At 47.1% G+C, this 17,748-nt stretch overlaps 1 protein-coding gene across 5 annotated transcripts in view; it reads right to left on the reverse strand.

Moving 5' to 3' along the window:
- LOC146043056 (F-box only protein 44-like) overlaps positions 1–17,748 on the reverse strand; it is a 53,620-nt gene that overhangs the window by 32,392 nt on the left and 3,480 nt on the right. For 2 of the 5 annotated variants that reach the window (XR_014464103.1, XM_083163443.1), the window contains exons 2-5: positions 15,412–15,683; positions 15,033–15,159; positions 13,779–13,874; positions 13,528–13,663 (exon numbers count right to left, since the gene is read on the reverse strand). Coding sequence is in view for 2 of the 5 variants with exons in the window: in XM_083163443.1 (XP_083019569.1) it covers positions 13,528–13,663; positions 13,779–13,874; positions 15,033–15,159; positions 15,412–15,683 (631 nt within the window). In the remaining 3 variants the exon portion in view is untranslated. Of the gene's footprint in view, positions 1–9,180; positions 13,131–13,527; positions 13,664–13,778; positions 13,875–15,032; positions 15,160–15,411; positions 15,684–17,748 lie in introns of those variants that run through there. The other 3 variants (XR_014464104.1, XR_014464105.1, XM_083163444.1) reach the window with 3 other exon arrangements.

Below are 17,748 nucleotides of genomic sequence, written 5' to 3' on the forward strand. Positions count from 1 at the left end.
ACCACTTTGTGACATAATACCCAATGGCAGAAACCAAATACTGTATGGTTCCACATCTAATACAGGAACATCACCTCTGCGTGACAATAATACCCAATGGCAGAAACCAAATACTGTATGGTTCCACATCTAATACAGGAACATCATCGCTGTGTGACAATAATACCCAATGGCAGAAACCAAATACTGTATGGTTCCACATCTAATACAGGAACATCACCACTGTGTGACAGTAATACCCAATGGCAGAAACCAAATACTGTATGGTTCCGCATCTAATACAGGAACATCATCGCTGTGTGACAATAATACCCAATGGCAGAAACCAAATACTGTATGGTTCCACATCTAATACAGGAACATCATCGCTGTGTGACAGTAATACCCAATGGCAGAAACCAAATACTGTATGGTTCCACATCTAATACAGGAACATCATCGCTGTGTGACAATAATACCCAATGGCAGAAACCAAATACTGTATGGTTCCACATCTAATACAGGAACATCACCACTGCGTGACAATAATACCCAATGGCAGAAACCAAATACTGTATGGTTCCACATCTAATACAGGAACATCATCGCTGTGTGACAATAATACCCAATGGCAGAAACCAAATACTGTATGGTTCCACATCTAATACAGGAACATCATCCCTGTGTGACAGTAATACCCAATGGCAGAAACCAAATACTGTATGGTTCCACATCTAATACAGGAACATCACCACTGTGTGACAATAATACCCAATGGCAGAAACCAAATACTGTATGGTTCCACATCTAATACAGGAACACGTCTGATCACCACTGCGTGACAATAATACCCAATGGCAGAAACCAAATACTGTATGGTTCCACATGTAATACAGGAACACGTCTGATCACCACTGTGTGACAATAATACCCAATGGCAGAAACCAAATACTGTATGGTTCCGCATCTCATACAGGAACATCACCACTGTGTGACAATAATACCCAATGGCAGAAACCAAATACTGTATGGTTCCACATCTAATACAGGAACATCACCGTTGTGTGACAATAATACCCAATGGCAGAAACCAAATACTGTATGGTTCCACATCTAATACAGGAACATCACCGCTGTGTGACAGTAATACCCAATGGCAGAAACCAAATACTGTATGGTTCCACATCTAATACAGGAACATCACCACTGTGTGACAGTAATACCCAATGGCAGAAACCAAATACTGTATGGTTCCACATCTAATACAGGAACATCACCGCTGTGTGACAATAATACCCAATGGCAGAAACCAAATACTGTATGGTTCCACATCTAATACAGGAACATCATCGCTGTGTGACAGTAATACCCAATGGCAGAAACCAAATACTGTATGGTTCCACATCTAATACAGGAACATCACCACTGCGTGACAATAATACCCAATGGCAGAAACCAAATACTGTATAGTTCCACATCTAATACAGGAACATCACCACTGCGTGACAATAATACCCAATGGCAGAAACCAAATACTGTATGGTTCCGCATCTAATACAGGAACATCACCGCTGCGTGACAATAATACCCAATGGCAGAAACCAAATACTGTATGGTTCCGCATCTAATACAGGAACATCACCGCTGCGTGACAGTAATACCCAATGGCAGAAACCAAATACTGCATGGTTCCACATCTAATACAGGAACATCACCGCTGCGTGACAGTAATACCCAATGGCAGAAACCAAATACTGTATGGTTCCACATCTAATACAGGAACATCACCACTGCGTGACAATAATACCCAATGGCAGAAACCAAATACTGTACGGTTCCACATCTAATACAGGAACATCACCGCTGCGTGACAATAATACCCAATGGCAGAAACCAAATACTGTACGGTTCCACATCTAATACAGGAACATCACCGCTGTGTGACAGTAATACCCAATGGCAGAAACCAAATACTGCATGGTTCCACATCTAATACAGGAACATCACCGCTGCGTGACAGTAATACCCAATGGCAGAAACCAAATACTGTATGGTTCCACATCTAATACAGGAACATCACCACTGCGTGACAATAATACCCAATGGCAGAAACCAAATACTGTACGGTTCCACATCTAATACAGGAACATCACCGCTGCGTGACAATAATACCCAATGGCAGAAACCAAATACTGTACGGTTCCACATCTAATACAGGAACATCACCGCTGTGTGACAGTAATACCCAATGGCAGAAACCAAATACTGTATGGTTCCACATCTAATACAGGAACACGTCTGATCACCACTGTGTGACAATAATACCCAATGGCAGAAACCAAACCAACTGAGAAGATCTCATACTGGATACAAAATATAAGGTGCCCAATATATCATATCAATTACAGACCATTACCTCCCATCTGTCCGAGGACAGACCGATACCTCACATCTCCCAACTGTCCCGATTACAGACCAATATCTGACACCATCATAATGACCTGTGATGTCACCTTATGTAGGAAATATAATCTATACATCCTAATGACCTGTGATGTCACTTTATATAGGAAATATAATCTGTATACATCCTAATGACCTGTGATGTCACCTTATATAGGAAATATAATCTGTATACATCATAATGACCTGTGATGTCACCTTATATAGGGAATGTAATCTGTATACATCCTAATGATCGGTGATGTCACCTTATATAGGGAATATAATCTGTATACATCATAATGACCCCGGTAATGTCACTTTATATAGGAAATATAATCTGTATACATCATAATGACCTGTGATGTCACTTTATATAGGGAATATAATCTGTATACACCATATTGACCGGTAATGTCACTTTATGTAGGAAATATAATCTGTATCCATCATAATGACCTGTGATGTCACTTTATATAGGAAATATAATCTGTATCCATCATAATGACCTGTGATGTCACCTTATGTAGGAAATATATTCTGTATACATCCTAATGACCTGTGATGTCACCTTATATAGGAAATATAATCTGTATACATCCTAATGACCTGTGATGTCACGTTATATAGGAAATACAATCTGTATAAATCATAATGACCTGTGATGTCACTTTATATAGGAAATACAATCTGTATACGTCATAATGACCGGTAACGTCACTTTATATAGGGAATATAATCTATATACATCATAATGACCGGTAACGTCACCTTATATAGGAAATATAATCTGTATACATCATAATGACCGGTAATGTCACTTTATGGAGGAAATATAATCTGTATACGTCATAATGACTGGTAATGTCACCTTATGTAGGAAATATAATCTGTATACATCATAATGACCGGTAATGTCACTTTATGTAGGAAATACAATCTGTATACGTCATAATGACCGGTAATGGCCCCTTATATAGGAAATATAATCTGTATACATCATAATGACTGGTAATGTCACTTTATATAGGAATTATAATCTGTATACATCATAATGACCTGTGATGTCACTTTATATAGGGAATATAATCTGTATACACCATAATGACCGGTAATGTCACCTTATGTAGGAAATATAATCTATACATCCTAATGACCTGTGATGTCACCTTATATAGGAAATATAATCTGTATACATCCTAATGACCTGTGATGTCACTTTATATAGAAAATATAATCTATATACATCATAATGACCTGTGATGTCACTTTATGTAGGAAATATAATCTGTATACATCCTAATGACCTGTGATGTCACGTTATATAGGGAATATAATCTGTATACATCATAATGACCGTTACTGTCACCTGATATAGGAAATAGAATATTTTGTTAGAAAACATTTTTTATTTGAATTTATATAACAAATGTGAGTGATGCTGGCATTCTCACATTTCTGACCGCTCCAGCAGCGAGTGATTTTGCCTTGCTGCCAGTAGTGCGTCTGTTAAAACAGATGGTAAATCAGCCTTGATCGCCACTCATAATCTGTCACTTGTTACATTGTTATTTTTTGTTGCATAGTAAAAAAACATTAGCTTCCGCGGTTATTGATGAAAGGCAATTGTCTTACATGGCAGACTGTGTAGCGTTAGATTTTAATCAAACTGCACTGGGTGATTTGTCACTGACTACCACTATATATGTAGGTACGGGATGCGGACAAAATTCTGAATGAGTCAAAATACAGACAAGGACAAAATCCCGACATGGTCAAAATCCCGACATTTAAAATCCCGACAAGGTCAAAATACCGACATATAGAATGTACAGCTGAAAAAGTCAACATGACTTTCGGTCGACATGGGTTTTTTCCACTGTTTTTTGACCCAATATGTGACGGCAGGCGGTATTTCGTGCCCTACCATCCACTAGGGCGTGGTGGGAGAATAAAATAGTGTGCCAAGCGCCGCGCGAAGCAAGCGATGTGAGGGGCTGCGGTTCGCTTCCAACTGTGTCCATGTCGACTGTGTCGACATTCGGGTAAAAAAAAGTGAAAAACCCCATGTCGACCTCGCGACCTGTTGACCGAAAGTCATGTTGTCTGTTTCACCTGTACATTATATATGTTGGGATTTTGTCCTTGTCGGGATTTTAAATGTCAGGATTTTGTCCTTGTCGGTATTATGACCCATTTGGGATTTTGACCGTCGGGATTTCATACCGAATCTGTAAGTACCCTATTTGTATTATTCATGTCGTGATAAAGGGTCTATGACCCGAAACGTTGGCAAGTACCTACTGTAGTGGGTCTCTTTATTCCTATTAACGCGTTGCATGTGATGAGTGTCAGTTGTTGTTGGAATCTCTCTCGCTCTCTCTCTATAGTATCAGTATCTCTCAGTATATATATATATATATATATATATACACACACAGTGTTCTAAAAGTGTCTGTGTGGTAAGTAATATGGTGACATAATTGGGTACTTATATGTTAGTTGGGCGCCCACGAAGCTATTTGCTTAGTTTTCTGCGTCCCCTCGCGAGGCTTACCACACTATATAAAGTCAACTCCACGCCAAGATGGATAGCGGGGGTATGAGCATACTAACTATAGTGGGCGCCCAACTAACATATAAGAACTACAGACGGCTTTGTGTGTGCTCTTGGGCATACGATGGACAGTTTGCTACCTGTATGGCTGCACATGGAAAGAATGCCTGGCCAGACTAAATATTTTTTAGCTCCTCTGATCTACTGGTCTGCTGGTATAATGGCACTTTTATAGGATTCTACTGTTTTGATACTCTCTGCAATGTCTGTACAATATATCCTAAAAACTGCAATTGTTCCTTCTTGGGAAGCAAGGTGGTGGTATAACTGACCTGTTTCCATTACTCCTTGCATCAAAAATCGCTTGCTTCATTATGTTATTATACGGTCTATCGCCCCGTGTTGTCTATATGGCTGTTATCCTACACTTTATATGGTCCACTGCCCCTGATATATCCTTGTTACAATATCCTGGAGTTGGGGGGGTTTGTGTAGAATAGTATAGTTTAGAAAGGGTATAGGGTTAGTAAAAGGGATCCAAATACGCCTTTGTTGTGGGTGGGTTGTACAGGGTGGGGGGGTTATGTGGGAGGTTTGTTCTGGGTTTCTGGGAGGTTTACTTTATTAGTGTTAGTGGGTTATAGAATAGAGTCCCTGACAGATGTACCTCTCCTTACGGGGTTGTAATACTACTCAAAATATTGTTACCCTGTACTCATGCTCCATTACCTCCTGTTGTTCTGTGTGCCTGGGTGGCGCCTCCGGGCAAATAGGTTTCATTTATTGTGGCAAAGGAAGTCAGTACTTGCTCACTTCTCTACATACGTATAACATCCTATGTATAAGCAGGATACTGCTCAACCTCCCATGCTATCTGGTCATTCTGTCTTTGTCGGGACTACGTATGTTTCTTATTTGTTTGATAAAAGCAGTAAAAAATACTCAATTTAAAAATAAATAAAAAAATCTAAGTACCCATAATTGTTTTACAAGGTACATGAAATACAGGAGAATTATATATATATATATATATATATATATATATATATATATATATATATATATATATATATATATATATATATATATATATATATATATATACACGGTTTGTAGCGGCCCGGCACTCTCCTTGATATTGCAGCAGGCCCCGGTGCCTTCCCGAATGGAAGTAGATAAATGGGCAGTGATGGGCGGCACTCGGAGGTAACTTTCAAAAGGTTTTAATCAGGTGCGGCAAACGACCAACGTTTCGGGGTGCGGTAACCCCTTTGTCAAGGTGCTCAAACGTTTTCCGTTTGAGCACCTTGACAAAGGGGTTACCGCACCCCGAAACGTTGGTCGTTTGCCGCACCTGATTAAAACCTTTTGAAAGTTACCTCCGAGTGCCGTCCATCACTGCCTATATATATATATATATATATATATATATATATATATATATATATATATATATATATATATATATATATATATATATATAACAAGCCCTGTTACCTCACATGTACTATATATATATATATATATAGATAGATAGATAGATAGATAGATAGATAGATAGATAGATATAGACAGATAGATATAGACAATCTGCACACTTAAGTAAGTCCATCCACGAAGTGCATAAGGCCACATACAAGTAGATAAGCGAAAAAATGGAAGCCAGCACATTCAATTTAAAGCCAAGAAATTCTTTATATGGGTAAATAGGTAAAAAAGATTTCAACCCATCCAAGGGAACATCTTATATTTAGCCAGAACTGTCAGTCTGTGACTGTGTATAACGCTGAGCGGAGTTATACACACAATCACAGACTCCTGTCCTCACAAACACTATAGCTCAGCTGCTGCAGGGAACCGAAAAAGTTCCCCATCATGTGCACACAATCCCCACAGTCCACACATATTATACAGTGATGGGGAGGCACCGGCACAGCCACATACCTACCAACTTCTTCAGTGTATGAAGCGGGACCCTCGTGGTGGAAAAGGGGCATGACATATGCAAATGAAGGTGGTGCATATGCAAATTATGCCCCTCCACCTTTCTCTCCCCGCACATGTGTCTGTTCTCTACTGCGCCGGCCCCTGAATGTATGACAGGAGTCAGGCCGGCCTGGCCTGATGAAAGGTAGCAGAAGAGGACACAAGCAGGGTCCCTGCCACTGGAACAGGAGAAATGCAGGTCCCAGCAGCAGAAGGGTGAACAGAAGGGAGAAGCAGCCTGCAGTGAACCTGGAAGCGGAGGTCCCCATAGGATGCAATAGTTAATTGCTCCAGCGTTTCCCCCAAAAGCCACCTCCTTTTAAGCCCCGGTTAGTAACCAGACACACCCACCCTAACTCTACCTATACACCCCCTCCCCACGCAAGCCTAACTCTATTTATACAGTACACCCCCGCAAGCCTCACTACAGTGTATACACATCCCTCTCCCCGCAGGCCTAACTATCTTGCAGAACACCGACCCCTATTACTGTACACTGTCACCCACTCCACGTACCCCACTTCCCCAACCGCACTACTAATGCACTCACCTTCACCACCCCAACCTCCTAACCCCCCTAGACCCCCACAACACTCCACCTGCCCATAACCCTACCGCATTACCAATGCACCCGCACCACTACAATGCGCACACAACACCACCGCACCCGCCCCTCCAGCAACCCTGCATCCACTTGCACAACGACGACAACCGCCCCTCCCACACCTACACTACACTCCCCCATCTGCCTGCCAAAACACTGCACCTGCCCCTCGTGGCATGAATACACGCCACACCTCCACCCCAAATTCCTTAACTCAAAGTATCCATGCACCCACCCATGGCAACACCATACCTGCCCATCCCCCACCTACACTGCCGACGCACCCATGCCTCACCCAAACACACTACCCTTGCTACTACACCCACATCACCACCGCAAATGCACCGCACTAAAACGGTGCACCACCACACCTAACCAACCCACACCACATACACTCCACCACACACAATATCCACCACTTCACAACACACACCACCCCCTAATGCCTTTTCACACCCATAGCACCCTTGCACCCAACCTTCACACACCCACCACACCCCTACCTACAACATCACTCCCCCAACACCCACCTTCAAAAACACTTCACCTGCCCCTCTCCATCCCACAGTACCCCCACATCCACCTTCAAAAACACTTCACCCTCCCATCCCCCTCCCGCATTACCCACACACCCATCTGTCTCCCTACCACACCACACACTTCCCACAGTACCCCTGCAAGTACATGTTTCGCAACCGGTGCACCCACGCACCACACCTACACACACCACCCACACAGACCACTACCACACGTGTACTCCACCACCCACACTATCTCGCACCTCACACTAGCCCACTCACCACACTTGCACATCTCTGCCACACACCATACTACAACACCACCTCACCCGCTCCTCCACCACCAACCACAGCACCCCGCCATCCACTTGCGCAAGCACGACAACCGCCCCTCCCACACCTCCACTACACCCACACCACCCCTCTCCCCCCCCCCCTTTCACACATCCACAACATGCCCAAACCCCTTCCCTAACCCACCCCTCCAACACTGGCGTCAACCACCCCTGGCGTCAACCACCCCCGCACCTCACACACCCACACCACCCAAATACACCTCAACTAAAAAAAAACGCCCCTCCAAGGACACCAAGCCCCCCCCCCCATTTACCACACGCAGCCCCCCCCCACATCCACCTGCCAAAACACTGCACCTGTCCCTCTCCAACCTCTAACTATAGTACCAATACAGGTAATCCTCCATATAATACAAACCAGATTTCACACACTAAAGGCGTTCACATGTTAAGTGGGCGGAGCCCCTTACGACGGTGTGAAGAGCGCCAGTAGGGCGCGATGAATCACCTAGAGAGTGCGCCTACACCTTTCTTTTTATCTAACTTTACATCGGACCTCTATTAACAGCAGGGCCCTAGAATAGTGCCAAATCAATAGTGTTAAATACCACCCATATACAATTTGCTGGGTAATTCCTGTCTTTCCTTTACTTCATAATACCATAATCAACATAAACATTTTCTACAAATATAAAACCTTTATTTAAAACATATAAAAGAAATCAAACTTTTTCTTGGAATTGGATCTTGTATCAAAGGTGTATTCTTTAGATTATGGATCACAACAGATACCCCAATATCTCTAGAATTTGCGCTATACTAGATTGGTCGCTTGATAACACTAGATCCCCTACTAGAAGGATACCAACACCAATATCCAAAACATCACATTTTATAAACGGATACCCCATGGGGTATCCGTTGTGATCCATAATCTACAAAATACACCTTTGATACAAGATCCAATTCCAAGAAAAAGTTATTTTCTTTTATATGTTTTAAATAAAGGTTTTATATTTGAAGAATATTTTTATGTTGATTATGGTATTATGAAGTAAAGGAAAGACAGAAATTACCCAGCAAATTGTATATGGGTGCTATAGAACGCTATTGTTTTGGATATTGGTGTTGGGATCCTTCTAGTAGGGGATCTAGTGTTATCAAGCGACCAATCTAGTATAGCGCAAATTCTAGAGATATTGTAAGTTATATATTATAGTAAATACAAATACAGGGGCTCACCATAATATACTAAATCACCTTAATATACAAATAAATATATAAATAATGGGGTTTTAGTTCATGAATTAATCAATACATTTAAGCTTGCAGCCCATCGCCAAGGGACCCCATTTCACTGCAAGTCCTGCACTAACAACTGGTCTCTGAGGACCTGGCAACTGCTTACACATCATAGCTAAAATAAACAGCACTGACAACTCCTCCCAGGCACCTCAGTGGTTGCTGTACTGGAGACACTATTGCACTGACACGCCTCCTCCCAGGCACCTCAGTGGTTGCTGTACAGTGGACACTACTGCTCTGACACGCCTCCTCCCAGGCACCTCAGTGGTTGCTGTACAGTGGACACTACTGCTCTGACACGCCTCTCCCAGGCACCTGTGGTTGCTGTACAAGAGGACATTACTGTTCTGAAACTCCTCCTCCCAGGCACCTCACTGGTTGCCGCACCAGGGGACACTACTGCTATGACATGCCTCCTCCCAGGCACCTGTGGTTGCTGTACAAGAGGACATTACTGTTCTGAAACTCCTCCTCCCAGGCACCTCAGTGGTTGCCGGACCAGTGGGCACTACTGCTCTGACACTCCGTCACCCATGGATCTCAATGGTTTCTGTACAGTGGACACTACTGTTCTGGCACTCCACCTCCCAGACACCTCAGTGCTTGCCGCACCAGGGTACACTACTGTTCTGACACGCCTCCTCCCAGGAACCTCAGTGGTTGCCGCACCAGGGGACACTACTGCTCTGACATGCCTCCTCCCAGGCACCTCAGTGGTTGCCGCACCAGGGGACACTACTGCTCTGACATGCCTCCTCCCAGGCACCTCAATGGTTTCTGTACTGGAGACACTACTGTTCTGACACTCCTCCTCCCAGGCACCTCAGTGGTTTCTGTACAGTGGACACTACTGTTCTGACACTCCTCCTCCCAGGCACCTCAGTGGTTTCTGTACAGTGGACACTACTGTTCTGACATGCCTCCTCCCAGGCACCTCAGTGGTTTCTGTACTGGAGACACTACTGTTCTGACACTCCTCCTGCCAGGCACCTCAGTGGTTTCTGTACAGTGGACAATACTGTTCTGATACACCTCCTCCCAGGAACCTCAGTGGTTGCCGCACCAGGGGACATTACTGCTCTGACATGCCTCCTCCCAGGCACCTCAGTGGTTGCCGCACCAGGGGACACTACTGCTCTGACACGCCTCCTCCCAGGCACCTCAGTGGTTTCTGTACTGGAGACACTACTGTTCTGACTCTACTCCTGCCAGGCACCTCAGTGGTTTCTGTACAGTGGACATTACTGCTCTGACACGCCTCCTCCCAGGCACCTCAGTGATTTCTGTACAGTGGACATTACTGTTCTGACACTCCTCCTCCCAGGAACCTCAGTGGTTGCTGTTCTGGAGACACTATTGCACTTACATGCCTCCTCCCAGGAACCTCAGTGGTGGTTGCAGTACCAGTGGGCACTACTGCTCTGACACTCCGTCACCCTTGGATCTCAATGGTTTCTGTACAGTGGACACTACTGTTCTGGCACTCCACCTCCCAGGAACGTCAGTGGTTGCTGCACCAGCGGACACTACTGTTCTGACACGCTTCCTCCCAGGAACGTCAGTGGTTGCTGCACCAGGGGACACTACTGCTCTGACACGCCTCCTCCCAGGCACCTCAGTGATTTTTGTACAGTGGACACTACTGTTCTGACTTCCAGGCACCTCAGTGGTTGCTGTACTGGAGACACTATTGCACGCCTCCTCCCAGGCAACTCAGTGGTTGCTGCACCGGGTGACACTATTGCTCTGACACTCCTCCCAGACACCTCAGAGGTTGCTGTACCAGTGGACATTATGCAGAGGGAGCAGAGAATGTTACCCTACTGCATTTTTCAACCAACCAACCAAAATAAACACTGACGCATTTCACTCCCTGGATTTCTAATACTGTCCGTGTGCCGTAGTTATTTCACGCTATACCAGTAAGTACACGTGTAACTGCACTTGGGGCAATGATGAGCATAGTAGTCCGAATCATTCCTTTAGTGGACGGAGCAGCGTTAGGTGCACAGATCCTCCGTGTGGCCGGAGAGCCCAACACATGGGGTTAATGGCGACTACAGCACTGAAGGGGTTAACTCTCCGTGCTTTGCCGTTATTCAGAACAAGGGCACTTGACATGTTTTAAACTGTATGAGCAGCACTGAGCTGGGACAGGACCCCTTCTGCAGTGCTGCTGTGAGATGAAGCCTGCTGCTGGGCACCAGGCACTGAGCTGGGACAGGACCCTTCTGCAGTGCTGATGTAAGTTGTAGCCTGCTGCTGGGCACCAGGCACAGATTATATGTACTTATGAAATATATGTTTGGCACTGAGCTAGGACTGCACCATATATTGTGTATATTGTATTGAATATTGAGGAATGCATTCTGGACTTACAATGCACTTTGTAACTTTCTGAGGGAAGGAATTTAGCAAATTTTTGTGACGAGGACATGAGATGCTAATCTGCCCCTCCTGTCAGGAGGTCTGCGAGTGGCCAATACACAGCAGGGAGTAGGCTTTGTGTCTGAAGCCCTGTGTAAAATGTGTTAATAAGGAAACTTGTGTATGTGATGGGTCACTTAATCTATGCCATCCTGTCCATTTGGTAAATATTCTAAGGAAATTGGAGTGAACCCTTTGACCTGTAATCTGGATTTATTTATGACAGGAAAATGTTCCAATTGATATATGAATGTAAATGCCCCAGGCCTGTACACCTCCTGCACAATGCTGAGTGGGTGGGGAGAACAGGGTGGAATTACCCCTTGTGGTGATGTGTGTGAATTTCGGTTAAAAAGGCACAAGGTTTGCCTGTCAAGTTGTACAATCTACCCGATCTGAATGCTGTAACATCTGAATGCTGTACCTCCTAGGGACCTAGGAGAGGGCTCTTTTCAGAGCTTCTACTTTAAGCAAATAAACCATCTATTGCCTGATCTGAATGCTGTAACATCTACTTTCATCTTGCGACCAACAGAATTATTGCAATAGTTCCATTCTCCGGCTGTTCTGGGTACCAGTATCCAGCGCCCTCCCAGTCTCCGCCCTGCCAGCTACCAAAGCAGAGGACTGGTCCACGACCAGTGGGGGAACCAAGCGAGGCCAGTCAGGGGTGTGTCAGCAGCGTGTCGGCACACACCCTACTGCAGGTAGTACCGTATCCGTAGTTTGGTGGTGGCAGCGATAACCCCGCCCACTGCGTAGTGGGCGGAGTCAGTAACAGGCGGTTACTGACGGTAACAGGGAATCCCCTATTGGCCAGGCGCCTCTATCGATGGACCCCCAGAGCGTAGCCAGTGCGTAACGGCAGGCGTCCGGTCACACTCGGGCTCTATGGTGACACTGCTATTGGTCAATCGGACCCCATAATGGCCAGCCCAGAACTTGGAGTCTCTTCCTCCATGTTGAAAATAAATATACCGCACTCCTGGACCATAGTTCTGAAAGGTGTGTGTCATCTGTTTAAAGAAAGGGAATATATAAACAACAGATAAAAACTATAGGATTAAAGCGTCTACGGGCGGCAGCGCTAATGTCGCGTCCAGGTCACTGTGTTTAGATGGTTGTCTTGCATCCAGCGTAATGTTCCTGTGATGACCGCAGTGCCAGAGCAGGGAAGAAGTGCGGCTGAGGGATACGTGGCCATTCGGAGGTGCGCATATCAGCACATCAGCAATCCGTCTGCAGGTTTATGCCTAATGTGTCTATAATGCTGTGACATTTCCGTGTAACTCGATAAGCTAAATACTAATTGTGGAGCTATTACGTATATGAACCATTGGTGATATGTGAATATTTCCGGTCACACATGCAGAGCTCAGTACATACTATGTTACTGTGCGGCTGATTGCCCACCTGCTGCCAGCGGCCCCCACTCTCCTCCGGTGTGATCCTTTTCTCTGCTTTAAAGTCTTGTAGCGTCTTCCTCCTCTGTGACTGCAGTTGGACCAACACCATATACTGACAGCCGCAATCCGTCCTACACGAGTACCTGGGCAGACACGCAGGTAGAACACGCTACATAAGAGGGCCACACGCAGGGAGAACACGCTACATTACTAAGGGGTCCTCACTTCCAAAGGGCCCATAATGTAACTTCCACTCACCACTCTCTGATCACAATATGTGGCTGTACATGGTCCATTAGGTGCTCCCCATATCCAGCTTTCCTCAGGTCAATCAGCTGAGACTTTAAGCAAGTACTGGAAAAAAACAAATATATATCATAAACAATCAAGATGGATAAACTTATTTGTATATACATTTCCTACACCTCCTGATACAAACATTGACACATTAATTTGTGCTGCTGGGGACCCTCCTCCTCCCACTACATAAATCTCTGTCTGTGTCACTGCCCTTGTCAAATGCAGCTCTGTCATCCCTGACACATCACTCACCTCCTGATATACTCTGTGTTGCTGGGGACCCTGTTCCTCCCTCTATACAACTCTCAGTCTGTGGCTTCCTGCTGCCTCCATTCCCCTCCTCACATCATGTCACTGCCCCTGTCACATGCAGCCCTGTCCTCACTGACACATCACTCATCTCCTGATATACTCTGTGCTGTTGGAGACCCTGCTCCTGCCACTATATAACTCTCAGCCTGTGGCTTCCTGCTGCCTCCATTCCCCTCCTCACATCATGTCACTACCCCGTCACATGCAGCCCTGTCCTCACTGACACATCACTCATCTCCTGATATACTCTGTGCTGCTGGGGTCCCTGCACCTCCCACTATATAACTCTCAGTCTGTGGCTTCCTGCTGCCCCCATTCCCCTCCTCACACCATGTCACTGCCCCTGTCACATGCAGCCCTGTCCTCACTGACACATCACTCATCTCCTGATATACTCTGTGCTGCTGGGGACCCTGCTCCTCCCACTATATAACTCTCAGTCTGTGGCTTCCAGCTGCCTCCACTCCCCTCCTCACATCATGTCACTGCCCCTGTCACATGCAGCCCTGTCCTCACTGACACATCACACATCTCCTGATATACTCTGTGCTGCTGGGGACCCTGCTCCTCCCACTATATAACTCTCAGTCTGTGGCTTCCTGCTGCCCCCATTCCCCTCCTCACATCATGTCACTGTCCCATGCAGCCCTGTCCTCACTGACACATCACTCATCTCCTGATATACTCTGTGCTGCTGGGGACCCTGCTCCTCCCACTATATAACTCTCAGTCTGTGGCTTCCTGCTGCCTCCATTACCCTCCTCACATCATGTCACTGCCCCTGTCACATGCAGCCCTGTCCTCACTGACACATCCCTCATCTCCTGATATACTCTGTGCTGCTGGGGACCCTGCTCCTCCTACTATAAACACATATATCTATATATAATGGTATCTCACTTGTAGGATGTAACAAAGTATTTGGTAACAGTCTCATCTCCCCATTGTGCTCCAAAGTCACCGGACAGATCCCCCACGGCCCACCGATCGCCCCCATTCCGCTCTATGTCCCAGAAGCGTAAACCCTCTAAAAGAGAAATAGATGGATATTAGACCTCGGATCAGATATCGCTCCAATGTTACAGGGGCACACAATCAGATTGGTGAGCCGAGAAGGGCAGCCATGGGCATACGCTGAGGAGGGATGCACGGCTGCTACCCCCTGTAACACAGGACCTCCCATGACTTCCTGCCCATAGGAGAAGAGGGCGGGGATGAGGGCAGGGGACGCTCTGCAGAGAGAGAGAATAGAAAGTGAGGAAGGAGGTGCGATTCTTACCCAGGGCACACGGATTCTTAAGCAAATTGCGTTTCAAGCTGGATAAATAGTAAAAGTTCCTCCAGTCTCTGAGGCGTCTTACGCAGCTCTTTGTGGCGTAACCCATGAGCTGGCACTTCACTGCCCACAGTGTTGGCGAGTCCACAATGTCCCGCCACAGGTTACACACCAACCTGCAGCGATGGATCAGGTCAGGCAAAGGGACGAACGTCAGGATCTTCAGGATAACCTCTTCTGGGAGGAGAACAATGTCCGACCGACCCTGGGAGTCACTAGAAGAAACGGAGAGGAATTAGAGGGCTGGATTCATAGGACTGACACCTGCAGGTTCTAAGGCAGGACAGGCCAACCTGTGGCTCTCCAGATGTTGTGAAACTACAAATCCCAGCATGCCTTGCCACAGTTTTAACACTCCCTTATAGCAAAACTGTGGCAAGGCAGGATTGTAGTTTGACAACATCTGGAGGGCCACAGGTTGGCCAGGCCTGTTCTAAGGGGATATCCGTGATTATCTAATTAGCAGACATTTCCCTGCTTGTTAGGCCACAGAGGGGACTTTTCCTCGTAGCTGCAGGAGAGTCAGTGAGTCCATTATACACGGAATCAATGGATAGTGCACGAGGGGCGGGAGGCACTTAGAGAAAGGTGATAAATCCCCATGTTCTGGCTTGTAACCGTATGCACTAAAGGCCACGCGCTGGGGCTTCTTTGCGGAGGGTAACCCCAGCTGTAGGTGGCGTTACCTTATAGAAACCTATGGCTTCACTCCTCAGCGCTGTGTGAGGGATCACACACAGATCCCACCCAGCATGCCCTGCAGCTGCCGGCATCGCTACAAATTGGTGTAGGAGATGGGGGAGGGGTACAGGTGAAAGGGGATGAGAGGAAGGAGGAAGCAGGGCTTAAGTGTTGGGGCAAATAAGGATAATAGTGAGATGACAGGAGAGGAGGGGAAGGGAAGCAGTGGGGTGGATGGGAGGCAGACGTGCAGTGACAGAAGCGGAGGGGAAGGGAAGCAGTGGGATGGATAGGAGGCAGACGTGCAGTGACAGTAGCGAAGGGGAAGGGAAGCAGTGGGGTGGATGGGAGGCAGACGTGCAGTGACAGTAGCGAAGGGGAAGGGAAGCAGTGGGGTGGATGGGAGGCAGACGTGCAGTGACAGTAGCGAAGGGGAAGGGAAGCAGTCGGGTGGATGGGAGGCAGACGTGCAGTGACAGGAGGGAAGGTAAGCAGTGGGGTGGATGGGAGGCAGACGTGCAGTGACAGGAGAGGAGGGGGAAGGGAAGCAGTGGGGTGGATGGAAGGCAGACGTGTAGTGACAGGAGGGGAAGGGAAGCAGTGGGATGGATGGGAGGCAGACGTGCAGTGACAGAAGCGGAGGGGAAGGGAAGCAGTGGGGTGGATGGGAGGCAGACGTGCAGTGACAGGAGAGGAGGGGAAGGGAAGCGGTGTGGTGGATGGGAGGCAGATGTGCAGTGACAGGAGGGAAGGTAAGCAGTGGGGCGGATTGGAGGCAGACGTGCAGTGACAGGAGAGGAGGGGGAAGGGAAGCAGTGGGGTGGATGGGAGGCAGACGTGCAGTGAGAGGAGGGGAAGGGAAGCAGTGGATTGGATGGGAGGCAGACGTGTAGTGACAGGAGGGGAAGGGAAGCAGTGGGGTGGATGGGAGGCAGACGTGCAGTGACAGAAGCGGAGGGGAAGGGAAGCAGTGGGGTGGATGGGAGGCAGACGTGCAGTGACAGGAGAGGAGGGGAAGGGAAGCGGTGTGGTGGATGGGAGGCAGATGTGCAGTGACAGGAGGGAAGGTAAGCAGTGGGGTGGATGGGAGGCAGACGTGCAGTGACAGGAGAGGAGGGGGAAGGGAAGCAGTGGGGTGGATGGGAGGCAGACGTGCAGTGAAAGGAGGGGAAGGGAAGCAGTGGATTGGATGGGAGGCAGACGTGTAGTGACAGGAGGGGAAGGGAAGCAGTGGGGTGGATGGGAGGCAGACGTGCAGTGACAGGAGAGGAGTGGAAGGGAAGCAGTGGGGTGGATGGGAGGCAGACGTGTAGTGACAGGAGAGGAGGGGAAGGGAAGCAGTGGGGTGGATGGGAGGCAGACGTGCAGGGACAGGAGAGGAGGGGAAGGGAAGCAGTGGGGTGGATGGGAAGCAGACATGCAGTGACAGGAGAGGAGGGGAAGTGAAGCAGTGGGGTGGATGGGAGGCAGACGTGCAGTGACAGGAGAGGAGGGGAAGGGAAGCAGTGGGGTGGATGGGAGGCAGACGTGCAGTGACAGGAGAGGAGGGGAAGGGAAGCAATGTGCTGTATGGGAGGCAGCTGTGCAGTGACAGGAGGG

The sequence above is a fragment of the Crinia signifera genome, chromosome 19 (assembly GCF_055691185.1).
Source record: "Crinia signifera chromosome 19, ASM5569118v1, whole genome shotgun sequence".
Lineage (NCBI taxonomy): Eukaryota > Metazoa > Chordata > Amphibia > Anura > Myobatrachidae > Crinia > Crinia signifera.